The sequence below is a fragment of the Nicotiana tabacum genome, chromosome 4, assembly GCF_000715075.1.
Source record: "Nicotiana tabacum cultivar K326 chromosome 4, ASM71507v2, whole genome shotgun sequence".
In the NCBI taxonomy this organism is placed as follows: domain Eukaryota; kingdom Viridiplantae; phylum Streptophyta; class Magnoliopsida; order Solanales; family Solanaceae; genus Nicotiana; species Nicotiana tabacum.
The window spans coordinates 25,496,398-25,515,537 of record NC_134083.1 but is presented as its reverse complement, the minus strand read 5'-3'; the positions used below and the strand labels follow the sequence as shown (position 1 = coordinate 25,515,537).

The 19,140-nt window shown below is 39.4% G+C and overlaps 1 protein-coding gene across 18 annotated transcripts in view; it reads left to right on the top strand.

Annotated features, from left to right (window-relative positions):
- The first annotated feature begins 549 nt into the window (after window positions 1-549).
- The window catches only part of LOC107769422 (uncharacterized), a 28,444-nt gene continuing 9,853 nt past the window's right edge, over window positions 550-19,140 (top strand). For 5 of the 18 annotated variants that reach the window (XR_012708580.1, XR_012708579.1, XM_075251567.1 and 2 more), the window contains exons 1-4: window positions 550-911; window positions 2,315-2,472; window positions 16,991-17,050; window positions 17,680-19,135. Coding sequence is in view for 10 of the 18 variants with exons in the window: in XM_075251567.1 (XP_075107668.1) it covers window positions 2,434-2,472; window positions 16,991-17,050; window positions 17,680-19,135 (1,555 nt within the window). In the remaining 8 variants the exon portion in view is untranslated. Of the gene's footprint in view, window positions 912-2,314; window positions 10,504-16,990; window positions 17,051-17,679; window positions 19,136-19,140 lie in introns of all 18 variants that reach the window. The other 13 variants (XR_012708583.1, XR_012708582.1, XR_012708584.1 and 10 more) reach the window with 9 other exon arrangements.

Below are 19,140 nucleotides of genomic sequence, written 5' to 3'. Positions count from 1 at the left end.
ATCTGAAGATGTAGAAATATGGTCCACTGACCAAGGGGATCGAAGAAGATCAGCGGGGTGTACCAAGTAGAATCGTCCGTGTGAGCACCTAATTTTTTCCCCACTTAGGAGATTACTCCTAAAAAAATCCAAAAATAATTTTAATTTTTTTTTATGAATTTAATAAGTTTTTTTTTTATTTATTTTGCATTTATTCGCATTGTTTATGCATGTTAGGAATATCGTAAATCATAAAAATGTTCAAATTTGAATTTCTTAGCATTTTAGATTTTAAATTGCATTTTAGGATTTAATTACATTGTTAAATGTATTATGTAAATATCTAAAAAACAAAAAATATATTTTTAGGTTAGTTAATTAATTAGGTCATTAGTCAATTAGTGAGTAAAATATATATAATAGTTTAGCTACACAAATTAATTTTAATTAAAATTTGAGTCCAAAGTGACTAATTTTATAATTGTTTCAAGCCCATCCCTTTAGAAGCCCAATTTTCATGACCCGCCTGGCCCAATCGGATCCCCCCTCTCTTTAAAACACCCATTTTCCCAAACCCTAAAGGGGAGGGGAAAACAGACGGACCCCCCTTTGAAAAACCTAGCGCCGCCTTCACCTTCGTCTCTCTTCTCACCTCACTCTCAACACGCCTAAATACAGCTGTTGAAACTTCAGAATTTCCATAACTAAACTTCAGAATTTCTTAGAAAGAAACAATCAAATTTTGGAGTTAAAATCATATAGCCGATTCAACATTTCAGCCTTTTTTCTTCATAATCTCTAGGATTTTCAAGGTTATTAGAAGCTGTAGATGAGTTGCTTGCTTACCGATTTGGACTGCGCTGGTTGCTGAGTTTTCAACTTTCTTTATTTCGCCTTTATTCGGCCCTTTAAATTAGTTCTTGCTTAACCAGGTATTCACTTGTGAACTCGAGTTTTTGTCTTGATAGAATATGAATTATGTCTTCTGTTTCTTCATGAAATTCCGACCCACTATTTCCCTCGCGTGATTGAATGCTTTCTGCATATGTATCATTTAGTAATTTTAAACTCATGATAATTTGTTTTCTGTTTGTTTGGGGCTCTAAAATAAAAAGGGGAAAGAACTCCTTGCTTTAGCCTTTGCTCTTCTGAATTCATTAATTGTTGTGTTGGGTTTCTACATGTTCATATGTCTTTGAACTTGAATAGTGTTAGAGTATTGTTGAAATGTCAATAGGCATGAGAAATGATTAATCAAATCGTCCACTTGATAGGAATGGCAAGTTTGTGTAATAAGCTTAATTGAGTTGACTTTAGTTGATACAATGTTTAGTTGTGTATCAGGTTAGCAGAATTAAAGTTTGAATTCCCTTTTTTTTATCGTGATTTGTCTTACTGTGATTGAGAAGTGAAGCCATTGATTCGTATTTACCACATTTAAGACTGAGATGTCTGTGAAACGACTTATAAACATTCGTAGTTCTACTTTAGGCGCGATTAATAAATCATCGTGGCCATGGGTACGGTTCCCGTGGCATGGTCACGATATATAAATCCCAATTTGAGTGTGCGTTTTACGTAATTCGACCATAACTTCACATAATAATAAAATAAATATATTGTAAATTGCGGGTGCGTTTCACGTGACGCGATTCGCAATGTGTACAAAAATAACGAGTGCGCGACATCGTGACTTGTTTTAAAAAAATCCATAAATATTAAAAGTGGTTAGTTGATTAATTAAAAACGGTTCGAAGGTAAAAATGCACATAAATTTTAAACATGTAATAAATAAGATAATTAGGCCAATTATTAATAGTTGAGCGACCGTGCTAAAACTATGAAACTCAGGAATGCCTCACACCTTCTCCCGAATTAACAGAATTTCTTATCTGGTCTTCTGGTTTTGCAGACATTAAAATAGAGTCAAGTTTCCTCGATTTGGGGTTTAAAATAAACCGGTGACTTGGGACACCATAAATTATTCCAAGTGGCGACTCTGAATAAATAAATAATCTCATTTCGATTAATGTCACTTTAATTGGAAAAACTCCATTATCCCTCACCCCTCGAGAAAAAGGAGGTGTGACAGCTCTGGTGACTCTGCTGGGGAACAAGAACCCAGAATCTGTGGTTCAGGGTTCAGAATTCGAGCTTAGAATAACTATTATACCTGGATTTTTGTTTATTATCTGATTTTTACATGTTTGAGCCTAATGTGCTAAATGCCGCTTTTTACCACTTTGATATTGCTTGAACTGTATATAGAATTGTTACGAAACCCTTCTTCCATCTGAGTCTTCTAATAGTTAGTTATGTTGTGTTTGCTTACCAGCATCACTAAATTTCTGTCTTGAGATAAAGCCAGTTTCGCCTACCAATTTCTGGTGAAGGATTTAGTCACACATTTTTAGGCGAGAGAGCCGTTAGCTAGCCAGTGCTGTTCTACTACTGATGATGCTTGACGCTCCTCGGCTCGAGTTATCCGTCCGGGTAAGTCAGGTCTAGATACCATCTCCTTTAGGATTTTTAAACCTAGAAGAACAATCCTCATGCAGGATATCCCTAGTAGGCTCACTTTATTTGCATCACGTGCATTTGACCTAGTGAAACTCGGCACAGGGGCCGGATCCGTATAAGACAGGTATCCTCTTTGAGACCATTATGTTCACTTATGTGCTACTTGCTACATCATTTGGAAGGCTTGCTTGCATTGTTGACCGGCTTTAAAAAATTATTTGAGCGGAATTATTAAAAAAAAAAATCGTTCTCCTAGCTTAGTACAAATAATCTTTTTTTTACTAAGTTTTTGTAGTAGTTTGGCGTGAAATGGAAAGATTAATTTTCATAAAAATCAAAAAGAAAAAAATAGTCAGTTTGACCGAACTACGCGGGTCTGATTCTCACCGAATGTGAGATACGTAGGCAAACCTCATCGGTTCCGGCCCCCAATTTTCAAAAATCCAAAAAGATATTTTCCTTTAATTACTTCTTTAGAAGTTTCTTTTTTTTTTTAAGACCAAAAATTCAAAAATATTTTCTTCCTTTTTTAAAAAAAAGACTTTCTCCCAAAATCCAAAAAAATATTTTCTTTCTTTTGAAATTTAAAAAACAAAATCAAAATTCAAAAAAAAAAAAAATCTTCTTTAGAAGTTTTTCTTTCACCAATTCCAAAAAAATAAAATAAAAATCGAAAAAAAAATTGAAAATATTTTCTTTGCCAGGAGATTTTGTCGGATTAATTGTATATGAAAAACAAAAAGAGTTAGTTTATCTATTTTATTTCTGATCGACCGAACTACACGGGTCTGATTCTCAGCGGATGTGAGATACGTAAGCAAACCTCATCGGTTCCGGCCCCCAATTTTCAAAAATAAAAAAAAAATATTTTTCTTTAATTCTTTCTTTTGAAGTCTTTCTTTGAGACGTCAAATCTAAAATTTCAAAAATAGTTTCTTCTTTTTTTTAAAAAAAAAAAGGTCTTTCTCCCAAAAAAAAATAAAAAAAAATCAAAATCCAAAAAAATATTTTTTGTCTTTTTAAATTTAAAAAACAAAATTCAAAATATTTTCTTTCTTTTTTAAAAAAAAAAGTATTTATTTCGATGATTCCAAAAAATAAAAAGCAAAAAACAAATCTGTCTTTAGAAGTTTTCTTTCTACAATAAAAAAATTCCAAAAAAAAAAATCCGAAATATTTTTCCTTGCTAGTAGCTTTTATGGGATTAATTGTATATGAGTAACAAAAAAGAGTTAGTTTATTTTACTTTATTACCGATTTCCCGAACTACGCAAGATCTGATTCATGCGGCGTCATGATACGTAGGCAATCCCCATCAGATTCGATCATAGCCATAAATAAATTGAGTGAAAAAATAAATCGAAAAAAAAAATTGAGTGAAAAAAAAAGAGTGACAGTAAATAACAGAGAAAAACAAAGAGTGAAAACAACAAAAAGAAAAAAAAAGAAAAAAGAAAAGAAAAAAAAAAGAACCCCCCGAGATGGAATCAGTTCACCCTTGTTGGTGAATCATACTCGAGCTTGTTCTAAAGCTAGTCAGGTTAGGTCTACTGCAGCCAATAGACCCGAACAGGCCAAACCTCGAGTCCCCCTCGCACCAGGCTATTGCTAGATGTGAATACCACTCTAGAGCAGTGTGGCATGATACGGAAGACTGTTGGACTCTTAAGAGAGCAGTGGAAGACCTCATCGAGGTCAAGACAATAATGCTTAAGGGATGAAGAGGCCCCTAATATGATGAACAATCCTTTGCCTGTTCACACCAATGGGCCAGTTGTCGGAATGATCCGTGAAGATGAGGAATTTGATCCGACACTGAAGGCCATTACATCCATTGCCGAGACAGAAGAAAAGCAAAAAGAAACGGTCGCCAAACCTGAAAGTCCCCCATCAAACGGGAGACTCTATAGCCAGTCTTGCTATCCTTTCTGCGTCCAGATTATTTCAGGGTGTAATCCGGATGTTTTACATTATTGTCTTACTTTCCGATGAAAACCCTTCTATCTTTAAGATTCAAAAAAAAAATCAATTAAATGAAATTAATATTTCATTGTCTAGGAATGTCTCTTTTCTTAATCTTGTTGCCTTCCTCATTCTCTTTTCAATTCTGTTAATACAGATTTTAATAACATGACATGCTTGCGGACTTCATGCCCAGATCCTAAAACGCCGTCAGACCTCGAAATAATGAATCAAGAAGCAGAATGTGTTGAAGATAAGGCTTGTGAGAAAATAAGCAAAGAAGTGGAACACTAGGCCTAAGCCAAGATCCAAATGAAATCGGAAGAAGTTGAAATTCCCTCTCTTTGGATCATTGTTGAAGACGAGATTGAGGATAAGGATTGGGTCAAGAACCGATTTGGAACAATTGACTATGAATGATGAAAAACATATGGCCGCTGTTTTCCACGGGCAGTTGTACCAACAAAGAATGACCCGTGCCTACAACAAGAAAGTGCGGCCCAGAAAGTTCGAAGGAAATGTCTCCGAGACAACTGTCTATACAGACACGGTAAGATCCATACATTTTAACAAGATTACTGCCAAAATGGAGCGTTGTATTTGGGAGATATCGAAGGAAATGTCTCCGAGACAACTGTCTATACAGACACGGTCAAAAGGTCTTATGTTTGACCCTTTTACGCATCTTTAATGTTCTCTGATTGGGATGACGAAGGCTTTCATTCTCGCTACCCAAACACTATCAACCCTTTGCAAACCCTTTTGAGCCGATTACTTTTCTTTGATTACCCTCTTTGGATCCTGGAAGTTTTATGAAAAAAAAGAGAAAATAAAATTAAAAAAAATGAAAAAATAAAAGAAAATCAAAACAAAGTGAATCGAACTACGTTCGACTTGATTCCGAAAGGATACGTAGGTAGCCTCTCTCTGGGGTTCAGTCATACCAAAATAAAAATCTACATTCCCCCAAAATTTGAAACTGGGGCAGGTGTTACAATGGTTCGGCGATGGTTTCGCCTGAGAGGTTCCAAAGTTGTAATTCAATCTAAATCCTTTTTACCCAAATCCTTTTCAAGTCCTTCCGATCAATCAACGAGAATGTTCAAGAATTGGAGGATACAGTCACTTGGATCTGATGCCACCAAAATGAGAGAAATAAAATGAGAGTCTTATTGGTGAAAACCCTCACGTGCACCATAGGGCGATGACGAGCAAAAAAAATGAAAATGAGAGAGTATTGTTAGTGAAAACTTTCTATAAGGCGATGGTGAGAAGAGAAATGAGAGAGATTAGCTGGTGAAAACCCGCAAAGGGCACTACTGATCAAAAAAAGGATCTTCACATCCATTGGTATTGACAGTCCTGGGCAAGGTTTCTAGGTTTTGGGAAAAAGTTGTGATGAATTTCTAAGAGTCGGACAGTTTACACAGATCAGGCATCAAGTCCAAAAGGCATGTCATGTTCATTGAAGTCCGCATGTACTCCAGATAAGTCCTTCTTTCCTTCCCCGAAAGGGATACCTCTTGTCTAAATTCATTATCCATTCCATTGTTTGTTTTTCTTTGAATCCCTTTCGGTCTAACTTTGTTCTAAAACTAAGGCAATGAAGGGATAGCAAGACTGATTTACATGACTCCGGTTTGATACAAGCTAATATGCAAAAAAGGCATTTAGACTCGGCAGGGGAATCAAGTTGACCCCGACTGGCCATGGCGGCCGATGCTTCGAAATAAAAATCTCTTGTAAGGAGGAAATCAAATTGAAAGTGTCTACAAGGCCAAAATAAAGTTGAAAAGGTTAAGTCCCAAGTGGCTAACCGTTTTGGCAAAATTTGAAAAGCCAAAAAATCTCTGGAGCCAGAAATGCAAGTGGTATTCAGGAAACATCTAGTGGCAGGTTGAAATCATCATCAAAAGAAGATGGGCACAAAGCCAAGCTTCCAAAGACATCAAGGCCACAAACTGACCACTATTTTCAAAACTCATAATTTTTCTTTGTTTAAAACAGGAACAAAGCAGTGCAGAATGTCGATTCCTAAAGGACGAATGTCACCAAAGGTAAGTTTCCGCAAAATCTCCATTTTCTTTTATTTTCAGCATGCATCACTATTGCTCATACAGATCATTTTGGTAGCTTAACCCAAGTAGAACCTTTTCGCCTAGGGGGATTCAGCTCATAGTTCCGAGTAGAAGTACTCTTCGCCCAGGCTGTTTTTCGTAGCTTAACCCAGGTAGAACCTTTTCGCCTAGGGGGATTCAGCTCATAGTTCCGGGTAGAAGTACTCTTCGCCCAGGCTTGTTTTTCATAGCTTAACCCGGATAGAACCTTTTTCGCCTAGGGGGATCCAGTTCATAGTTTCTGGGTAGAAGTACTCTTCGCTCAGATTGTTTTACATAGCTTAACCCAGGTAGAACCTTTTTCACCTAGGGGATCCAGCTCATAGTTCCGGGTAGAAGTACTCTTCGCCCAGGCTTGTTTTTCATAGCTTAACCGAGGTAGAACCTTTTCGCCTAGGGGGATCCAGCTCATAGTTCCGAGTAGAAGTACTCTTCGCTCAGGTTGTTTTACGTAGCTTAACCCAGGTAGAACCTTTTCGCCTAGGAGGATCCAACTCATAATTTCCGGGTAGAAGTACTCTTCGCCCAAACTGTTTTTCGTAGCTTAACACAGGTAGAACATTTTCGCCTAGGGGGATCCAACTCATAGTTCCGGGTAGAAGTACTCTTCGCTCATGCTTTTTTTTTTTTTAGCTTAACCAAGGTAGAACCATTTCGCCTAGGGGGATCCAACTCATATTTTCGGGTAGAAGTACTCTTCGCTCAGGTTGTTTCATAGCTTAACCCAGGTAGAACCATTTCACCTAGGAGGATCCAACTCATATTTCTGGGTAGAAGTACTCTTCTCTCAGGTTTTTATACATAGCTTAACTCAGGTAGAACCATTTCGCCTATGGGGATCCATCTCATAGTTCCGGGTAGAAGTACTCTTCGCTCAGGTTGTTTTATGAAGCTTAACCGAGGTAGAACCATTTCTCCTAGGGGAATCCAGCTCATATTTCCGGGTAGAACTACTCTTCCCAAGCTTGTTTTTCGTAGCTTAACCCAGGTAGAACCTTTTCGCCTAGGGGGATATAGCTCATATTCCAGGTAGAAGTACTCTTCTCTCAGGTTTTTATACAAAGCTTAACTCAGGTAGAACTATTTCGCCTAGGGGATCCAACTCATAGTTCCGGGTAGAAATACTTTTCGCCCAAGTTTGTTTTTCGTAGCTTAACCCAGGTAGAACCTTTTCGCCTAAGGAGATCCAGCTCATAGTTCCGGGTAGAAGTACTCTTCGCTCAGGTTGCTTTTGTAGCTTAACCTAGGTAGAACCTTTTCGCCTAGGGGGATCCAACACATATATTCGGGTAGAAGTACTATTCGCCCATGTTTGTTTTTCGTAGTTTAACCTAGGTAGAACCTTTTCGCCCAGGGGATTCAGCATTTTTTCAGTAATACAGGGCGCCAACCCTAGTTACATTTCCTTTTCAGTAATACAGGATGCCAACCCCTGGTTACATTTCAGTAATACATGGCGCCAACCCCTGGTTACATTTACTTTTTCAGTAATACAGGGCGCCAACCCCTGGTTACATTTCCTTTTTCAGTAATACAAGGTGCCAACCCCTGGTTATATTTCCTTTTCAGTAATACAGGGCGCCAACCCCTGGTTACATTTCCTTTTCAGTAATACAGGGCGCCAACCCTTGGTTACAGTTTCTTTTCAGTAATACAGGGCACCAACCCTTGGTTATATTTCCTTTTCAGTAATATAGGACGCCAACCCCTGGTTACATTTCCTTTTCAGTAATACAGGGTGCCAACCCCTGGTTACATTTTCTTTTCAGTAACACAGGGCGCCAACCCCTGGTTACATTTCCTTTTCAGTATTACATGGCGCCAACCCCTGGTTATATTTCCTTTTCAGTAATACAGGGCGCCAACCCCTGGTTACATTTTCTTTTTCAGTAATACAGGGCGCCAACCCCTGGTTACATTTCCTTTTCAGTAATACAAGGCGCCAACCCCTGGTTACATTTCCTTTTCAGTAATAAAGGGAACCAACCCCTGATTATATTTTCTTTTCAGTAATACATGGCGCCAACCCCTGGTTACATTTCCTTTTCAGTAATATAGGGCGCCAACCCCTGGTTATATTTCCTTTTTAGTGATACAGTGCACCAACCCTTGGTTACATTTCCTTACCAGTATAGGGTACACCAATCCCTAGCTGTGCTCTCCAACATAGGGTACACCACTACCTAGTTGATTTGATTTTAAATACAGTATACACCACTCCCTGATATGATTGCCAATATAGAGTATCCCAATCCCTGACCACATTTTCCCAATATAAAGTACACCAATCCTTAGTTGAGACATTCTTTTGGAACAATAAAAAAAATCATCATGATCTTTTCAGTGTACACCATTCCCTTTTTTTATTGCTTTCAATAATGAAGTAATATAGAGTTTTGTTACAAATAACTCACGAAATTTTCCTAGTGAAATCTGGGACAGAAAAATTTTGTTCGTTCGTTTGTTTTGGTATCTGAGCAGGTTTTTACCTTGAGGCACAAGGTTCGAGATAACCAAAATGAAGTCTCAATCCAAAATAGAGAAAGAAATGGAAAAGAATTGAATCCAAAGTGCAGAAGCGGAGAAAAGATGTGGACTGCTCAAGACATGATTGAAGTCACAAGCTTTGCCTGTCCCATCTTGATCCGAAAAAGCTAAAGAAGAATGAACTAGCACCTACAGCTAGCAAGCATCAAGGTCCAGATCAGAGTCTGCATGAAGAACAGGCAAGACTCAAGATCGAGTTTCAGAAAACTTAGAGATAGGAACCTTGTAACTCAGTGTTGGTAGGCTTGTTTAGTTTCTTTTCATTTTTGATTTTGGTGTAATAAGGAGCTCAGTAAGCAGTAACAACAGCAACAACAATGAAATCACAGCTCCTGGTAGTCCCAGCTACCAAAATTTCCAAAACTACACTGACCTGATTCCTTTATAGCCAAGGATATGTAGGCAACCTCCGAAGCAAGGTTCGGTCAAACTTTCCAAAAAAGAAAACGCTTCCCATGGAGTATCCAAACGGGCAAAAATTGCTCGTAGTTGCTCACTTTATCTTTGCCCGAAAACTCTTCATGTTTCCGAGCAAAGAGGGCAGCTGTGAGCACCTAATTTTTGCCCCACATAGGAGATTACTCCTAAAAATAATCCAAAAATAATTTTAATTGTTTTTATGAATTTTAGAATTTTTTCTTTATTTATTTTGTATTTATTCGCATTGTTTATGCATGTTAGGAATATCGTAAATCATAAAAATGTTCAAATCTTAATTGCATAGCATTTTAGATTTTAAATTGCATTTTAGGATTTAATTACATTGTAAAATGCATTATATAAATATCTAAAAACTAAAAAATACATTTTTAGGTTAGTTAATTAATTAGGTAATTAGTCAATTAGTGAGTAAAATATATATAATAGTTTAGCCACACAAATTATTTTCAATTAAAATTTGAGTCCAAAGTGACTAATTTTGTAATTATTTCAAGCCCATCCCTTTAGAAGGCCAATTTTTTTATGACCCGTCTGGCCCAACCGGATCCCCCCTCTCTTTAAAACACCCATTTTTCCAAACCCTAAAGGGGAGGGTAGAACAGATGGATCCCCATTTGAAAAACCTAGCGCTGCCTTCACCTTCGTCTCTCTTCTCACCTCACTCTCAACACGCCTAAATACAGCTGTTGAAACTTTAGAATTTCCATAACTAAACTTCAGAATTTCTTAGAAAGAAACAATCAAATTTCAGAGTTAAAATCATATAGCCGATTCAACATTTCAGTCTCTTTTCTTCATAATCTCTAGGGTTTTCAAGGTTATTAGAAGCTGTAGATGAGTTGCTTACTTACCGATTTGGACTGCGCTGGTTGCTGAGTTTTCAACTTTCTTTATTTCGCCTTTATTCGGCCCTTTAAATTGGTTCTTGCATAACCAGGTATTCACTTGTGAATTCGAGTTTTTGTCTTGACAGAATATGAATTATGTCTTCTGTTTCTTCATGAAATTCCGACCCACTATTGCCCTCGCGTGATTGAACGCTTTCTGCATATGTATCATTCAGTAATTTTAAACTCATGCTAATTTGTTTTCTGTTTGTTTGGGGCTCTGAAATAAAAAGGGGTAAAGAACTCCTTGCTTTAGCCTTTGCTCTTCTGAATTCATTAATTCTTGTGTAGGGTTTCTACATGTTCATACGTCTATTAACTTGAATAGTGTTAGAGTATTGTTGAAATGTCAATAGGCATGAGAAATGATTAATCAAATCATCCACTTGATAGGAATGGCAAGTTTGTGTAATAAGCTTAATTGAGTTGACTTTAGTTGATACAATGTTTATTTGTGTACCAGATTAGCAGAATTAAAGTTTGAATTTCCTTTTTTTTAATCGTGATTTGCCTTACTGTGATTGAGAAGTGAAGCCATTGATTCGTATTTACCACATTTGAGACTGAGATGTCTGTGAAACGACTTATAAACATCTGTAGTTCTGCTTTAGGCGTGATTAATAAATCATCGTGGCCATGGATACAGTTCCCGTGGCATGGTCACAATACATAAATCCCAATTCGAGTGTGCGTTTCACGTGATTCGACCATAACTTCAAATAATAATAAAATAAATATGTTGTAAATCGGGGGTGCGTTTCACGTGACGCGATTCGTAATGTGTACAAAAACAACGAGTGCGCGACATCGCGACTTGTTTAAAAAAAATCCATAAATATTAAGAGTGGTTAGTTGATTAATTAAAAACGGATCGAAGGTAAAAATGCACATAAGTTTTAAACATATAATAAATCAGATAATTAGGCCAATTATTAATAGTTGAGCGACCGTGCTAAAACCATGGAACTCGGGAGTGCCTCACATCTTCTCTCGGGTTAACAGAATTTCTTATCTGGTCTTCTGGTTTTGTGGACTTTAAAATAGAGTCAAGTTTCCTCGATTTGAGATTTAAAATAAACCGGTGACTTGGGACACCATAAATTATTTCAAGTGGCGACTCTGAATAAATAAATAATCCCATTTCGATTAATGTCACTTTAATTGAAAAAACTCCATTATCCCCCACCCCTCGGGAAAAAGGAGGTGTGACAGTCTGTAGCAATGCAGGCCCAAATTACAGCTATGGCTAAGGGCATCAAGCAACTGACGATAGCTCAGGTGAAAAATCAACCACAGGTGGGATGTGACTTATGTGGATTAGGAAACCAAACTCATGAGTGCCAAACCTTCACCGCAGAAGAAGAAGTTAAGGCATTGGTGAATTTCAACAGAGACAACTACCAAGGAGGCGGTAATTTTAATTCTATGGGATAGAGACATCTGGGGTTCTCATGGAGTTATTCAAATGGTAGCTTGAACTCATGGCAGCAACAAAATCCCAGAGCACCTATGCAAGGACCTCCTGGCTTCTAGAACCAATAGAGGCAACCATACCAGTCTCCACAGCCCAACAACTCAAGTTTAGAATATCTAATGAAGGCATTCATAAATAAATTAGACGAAAAACTTGAGACTCAAGGGACCGCTATCCGGGATCAAGGCACAACCATCCGAAATCTAGAAAGACAAATGGGGCAGCTCGCATCATTATTATCAGAAAGGGCTCCGGGGACTTTGCCGGAAAACACTGTGAAGAATCCAAAAAAAATGATCAAGGCTGTGTCTCTCGGGAGTGGGAAAACATTAGCAGAGCCCATTGCAAAACCAAGGGTTGAGAAGGAGATTAACTCAACCAAGATAGCAGAAGAACAGAAAATTGGTGAATCTTTGCCTAAGGAGGATATTAGCAACAAAGAGGTTGATAAGAAGAAATTAAGCAGCGCAGTTGATGAAAGCAAGCATATGCCAGTGTTATCCTTTTCTCAAAAGATGAAGCAGGAGAAACTAGACAAATGCTTTGGAAAATTCTTGGAGATGCTAAAACAGCTGTATGTGAACATCTCGTTCACCGTGGTGCTCACCCAGATGCCAACCTATGCAAAATTCTTGAAGGAAATCCTTTCAAGTAAAAGGAAGCTCGAGGAAATGAAAGTGGTCAAACTCAATGCCCGCTGCAGTATCATTCTACAAAATAAAATTCCTCAAAAGTGTGGGGGATCCTGGCAGTTTCACTATACCTTGCTCGTTGGGGAGCGAAAATTTTGACAAGGCCTTGTGCGATTTAGGTACATCCATTAACTTGATGCCATTATCAGTGTTTAAGAAATTGGAAGGAGAACTAGGAGTAATCAAATTTGTGTCGGTATCTTTGCAACTGGCTGATCAGACCACGATCATACCGGAGGGCATAATTGAGGACATTCTGGTGAGGGTGGACAAATTTGTCTTCCCAGTAGACTTCATCGTAGTAGACATGGAAGTGAATAAGGAGGTACCTCTAATCCTGGGGAGACTATTCCTTTGCATTGGCCGGGCTATTCTTGATATATATGAGGGGAAACTCATGCTACGAGTAGGAAACAAAAATGTGATGTTTCAAATAAAGAGAATGATGAAATACCCATGTGATGAGGCATCTGCCTATGCTTGTCTCAAACTGGATGTGGCAGGAGAGTTAGCTGAACAACACAAGCTGGATAAGTTGGTAGGTGACTCATTAGATAGATGCATTAGTCAATCAAGCACAACAGAGGATGAAGATCCTGAGACCAGGAAGGAAGTTGAGGCACTAGAAGATGAGAACCAGGTGGTAGATGAAGAAGAATTCGAGAAAAAAAAGATCAAGCCGAAGCTGGAATTGAAAGTAGTCCCGACACATTTGAAATATGCTTTTTTGGAGACTAACAATTTTCCCGTGATTGTTGCTACAAATTTGACATGTGAACGGGAACACATGCTTGTGGAGTTACTACGAAAGCATAAAAAGGCAATCGGTTGGAGTATAGCCAATATTCAAGGGATCAGCCCCGCAATCTGCATGCACAAAATCCTATTGGAAGAAGGGAGCAGACCGATGGTGCACCCCCAATGAAAATTGAACAAAAGCCTTGAGGAGGTAGTGCAAAAAGAGATACTTAAATTGCTGGATGTAGGTATAATATTTCCCATCTCTGACAGCTAATGGATCAGCCCCGTACAGGTTGTGCCGAATAAAGGGAGCATGACGGTGGTGAAAAATGAGGACAACGTGCTAATTCCTACCAGAACAGTTACTGGTTGGAGGATGTGCATAGATTACCGAAGGCTAAATGATGCAATAAGGAAGGATCACTTCCCTCTTCCTTTCATTGACCAGATGTTGGAGAAGGTGGCAGGGCATGGATGTTACTGCTTCTTAGATGGATATTCAGTGTACAATCAAATACCCATTGCTCCTAAAGATGTTGAGAAAACCACATTTAGCTACCCTTTCGGAATCTTTGCATACCGGAGAATGCCTTTCGGATTATACAACACACTAGTTACATTTCAGAGATGCATGATGTCAATCTTTTCATATTTGAATGTGAAATGTCTGAAGGTGTTCATGGATGACTTTACTCTATTTGGAGATGGCTTCAAGGATTGCTTGAGGAATCTCGAACTTGTTCTGAAACGATGTGAGGACACTTACCTAGTACTCAACTGGGAAAAGTGTCGCTTCATGTTTAAGGATAGGATAGTCTTGGGCCATAAAGTCACAACTAACGGTATTGAGGTCGATAGAGCTAAAGTAGATGTGATAGCTAAGCTCCCACCACCGACGTCAGTGAAGAGCATCAGAAGTTTTTTGGGGCATACAGGGTTTTATAGAAGGTTCATCAAGAATTTCTCCAGCATTACCAAGCCCTTAACATCATTACTTGTCAAGGATGTGAAATTTGTGTTCGATGTAGAGTGCCTCTGAGCATTCGAACTGATCAAGGAAAAGCTAGTGAGTGCTCCCATAATGGTGACTCCTTACTGGAGTGAACCCTTTGAGATCATGTGTGATTCCAGTGATGTGGCAGTAGGAGCAGTGCTGGGGCAGAGGAGAGATAAACTATTTTTACCCATTTACTATGCAAATCGGACCTTGAATGATGCTCAGGTGAACTATGCTATCACGGAGAAAGAGTTCTTTGCAATGGTCTTTGCTTTTGACAAGTTCAGATCCTATTTAATGGGAAGCAAGGTAATAATGCATACTAATCACTCAACACTGAAGTATTTGCTAAGTAAGAAAGAATCCAAACTGCATCGGATGCGGTGGGTATTGTTGCTGCAAGAATTTGATCTAGAAATCAAAGACAGGAAGGGCACAGAAAATCAAATGGCTGACCGCCTGTCGCGATTGGAGAAACCTGTGAGACCCCAGGTGTTTCTCTCTCCTCTTACGTAATATACGTAATGTGGCATAGTTATATTAGGTATATATGATTGGGTATAGCACATTGGGAGAATAAGACTGAAAATGTGTGGTAATATCAAGGAACTAAACTAAAGCTTTAAGTTAAAGGAATCCCTTAAACAAAGGTTCATGGTTAAAGAAATGGCTCGGGTAGCACCCCCCGCGTTCGGAAGGTTTAAGTTAACTTGCACCTGTGGGATAAGACTAAGAGTGTATAATATGCTAAGAATAATGTGTTATGAGGTATTATAATATCACACTGGTCACATGTTAAGTTTTGGAGTCAAGCAAGTTGCGAAATAAAGGTCGGCAAAAGTTATCGTAAATTTCTCTAATAAATTTTCTAAACTTTGGGTCAAATGTATCAGATCATTTATCCCAATATATAAATAGTTATGGGACCCACAACCTACCAAATCGAAGGTCTACGAGTCTAGTTTTCAACCGAAGAAATCTCACATCAAACCGACATTGCAGTAAACAGTTATGACTGTTTTACCGCGGACTGTCCGGGCTGAAATCTGGTCGCGAACCGGGTCGGGTCAAACAAGTGGTATAAGTCGGAAAATCCGACTTTTAAGACCCCAAAATATTTCATCTTCGTCCCAAAACAGTGAGAAAGCTTAAGAGAGGGTTTCATGGTGTTCTTGAGTGATTAAGGTATGTTTTTAACGATTTCTATCGTTAAAGTTTGCCCCCGTGCCTAGAAGCGCAATCTCTACGCTTTGTAATCGTTTTCCCCTTCTATTAGTTGCGTTTGGAGCTATTTTTGGAAGACAGGAAATTGTTGTTCTTGCTGGTTCTTCAGGATTTATACTTGGTTTGCCAAGGTAATTATCTTGGGACACTTTTATGATCGTTTTTACAAAGTTCTATGGGCGTTTCGTCAAGTTAGGGTCATATGGCAAATCTGCCAATTTTAACTCATTTATAAACTGTTTATAAGTGCGTATAAGCTGCATATATATAGTGGTTTCGAAGCTTAGGACGTAAGGAACAACTTTCGTGAAGGAACTACAGGCATTCGGACGTTCGTTGGAGAGGTATGTTAAGGCTAAGCTTCGTCCTTCCTTTTAGCACAAATTTTGGGAAATTCCTAAGACGCCAAATGTGATATTTTACTATTCTGTTGCTAGAAAGACCTTCTGTGAAAGTCATTGGTATCATAGCTGAAGTATTTTCATGATGCTATTAGGTTGATATTCCACTCGTTCGGTTAAAAAGGGTATTCGACATCTATATATGTCATTTTGTCAGCTTTCTTAAATATATGTCCATATATATGAATTCTTATTCGTCTTTGGGTTGTGTGACTTAAAAATAAAGGCATTTAGTATTTGCGATCAGTCCTTCTTCCTTGTTAAAGTATATTTTAAAATCTCTAAAGTGACACGTCGATTTCAAAATTTTCAAATATAATTTTTATGTTTAAACTACTAAAACATTTGATTTTTTTTGAAATACTTTCTTTTACTAATTATCAAGAAATCAGGTATAAGGACTAAGTGAAGCACCTTAAGCTTTTTATGAACATATTCAGAGTTAAGTTTTCAAACTTATTAAAAAAAAGATATGAGGTTCCACGAGACATTTGTATGCGATACGAAGGTGATTATGAGATTATGAGAATAAGAGTACCAATGAGCCAAGGTTGGCTAAGTTCTTGTTATGGCCTATTATGTGCATTCAAAGTTCATATCATACATGACATATTATGCATGGACTTCGAGCTATAATCGGAGGTAAGGGGCCTATTTGCCCGAAAGACTATATATATTGTACAGATGGCCACAGGTTGGCAATATGATACCGGTTAGCTACTGGGAGAGACCGCCATTGCTAGCATTTGGTTGGGTATGTCATGCATTTACATCAATATATATGTATTCACGACATACGATTACACGAGCATACCATGCATATTTTATTACTATGAGGTCGGATGTCGGCCATGGAGGCTATCAGAGTTTCAGTGTCAGGTGGTATCTTTATTACCTTTTTACATCAGCTATGTATGATTCTACTTTCTGCCTTACATACCAGTACATTTTTATTCGTACTGATGTCCCGTTGCCTGGGGACACTGCATTTTTGTTTCGTGCATGCAGGTCCAGGTAGGGACTCTGATCGACCCCTCCGCTAGGATTTCAGGGTTCAGCTGTGAGTTGGTAAGCTCCACCTCTTCCTGGAGCTTTCATAGGATGGTTACTTTTGTTGTACAGTTTGGGTATAGTTGGGGCCTTATCCCGACAGTGCTTATGACACTCTTAGAGGCTATTGTGGACACAATATTCTGGGTTTCTTTTTTGCTGCTTTCAGTCTCTAGCCCATAGGCTTGGCATGTATGTCTTCAGTCGCGGCCTCATCGGCCAGCTAGTATTTTATTATTTTGGCTTGTCTACCTATGTTTATATGGCTTATTGTTATTCATGTCATAACCTTACGGTCCAGGCTTAGTATTTCAGATGTTGTGCTGCCCGATCTGTTGGGCCCCCATTCTAGTTAGCTAGTATGTTTAGTGGCTAACTCGATCGAATACAGTATCGAGTGCCAGTCGTGCCTCCCCTAGTTTGGGGCGTGACAAACTTGGTATCAGAGCAGGTCGTATCCCAAGGAGTCCACAAGCCGTGTCTAGTAGAGTCTTGCTTATGGGTGTGTTGTGCACCACACTTATAATCAGGAGGCTATGAGGCATTTAGGAATGGTTACATTTCTTTCAATTAATAGATCGTGCTATAGAGCGAAGTTATAAGAACATATGAAATCTAAATCGTGCTTTGTGTTTCCTATCTAACAGGCTACCTACGCTCAGGAGATGGCACAGCGAGAGATAGGTATGGATCCGGGAGAAGGTACCAGTCGTTCCCCACCGGGTCAGAGGGATAGATTTCCCTTAGAGGCTCATAGTGAGTCTCCAGTACCCCTAGTTTCAGCTTCCCCAGCACTTGTTGGAGCCCAGAGAGATGCAGTACCCCCAGCCTTACCAGTTCCATTGGTACCTGAGGCAGCTAGAGACACAGGACCTCCAGCACCTATTGTTCCCCCATCAGAGACTGGGGAGCAGGGGATGAGGGAGGCTGTTCAGTTGCTGACTAGGATAGTTTCTATTCATGAGCGACAGCTAGAGTCAGGAGCAGATGCCCGGAGAGATCGGATAGGAAGCTCGACGGTACGAGAGTTTCTTCACTTGGCCCCTCCATTATTTACAGGATCCAGTTCCACTGAGGATCCCCAGGACTTTATAGACCATATGTATAGAGCATTGAGGGTGATGCATGCCTCCGTCATCGAGGCTGTGGAGTTGGCTTCTTTTCGACTACGTGATGTAACCGTCCTATGGTATGAGGCATGGGAGAGATCTAGAGGACCTGATGCTCCGCCAGTAGAGTGGGAGGACTTCTCTGAGGCTTTTTTAGCCCATTATTTGCCACGGGAGGTTCGGGAGGCCCGTCTTGACCATTTTCTTAGCCTAAAGAAGGGGGATATGAGTGTGAGGGATTATAGGAATAAGTTTAATACTTTGGCAAGGTATGCACCAGATATAGTACATACCGTGAGGGCTAGAGTTCATCATTATGTGGATGGTTTGGGGGATCATCTGATTAGAGACTGTAGGGTTGCATCCCTATCGGATGATGTAGATATTTCCCGTATACAGGCTTTCGCTCAGACTACAGAGGACCTTTCCCGTCGGATTCGTGATACTCGCAGGGATAGGGAGCAGAGTAAGAGGGCTCGTACTATGGGGTCTTATAGGGAGCCACGAGTTGATTTTAGGCCCCCACTCCATCGATATCCACCTCGGTCAGCAGGTAGTTTCCCACCACAGATGCAGGGCCAGCGGTTTGATCATTATATTCAGTCAGGACCGGGGCAGAGCTCAGGCCAGCCTGAGGGCCGTCGACAAGAGCGTTCTGCACAGATGAGACAGCTTACTCCTCCATGTACTCAGTGCGGTAAGCTGCACACCGGGCAATGTAGACAGGGTTCGAGTGCATGTTTTCATTGTGGGCAGACAGGACATTATATTAGTCAGTGCTCGGGGTTAGGCAGAGGTACACCAGCTCAGCCTTCAGGATTCACAGCAGCCTCTTCACCCTCAGTCCGTGCTCCCCGACCAGGTCCACAGTCTACTCAGGGCTGTGGTAGGAGGAGAGGTGGAGGAGACACCTCAGGTTCTAGTGGTGTCCAGAACCGCTTTTATGCACTCACAGGCCGACAGGATTCAGAGGCATTCCCAGATGTTGTCACAGGTATA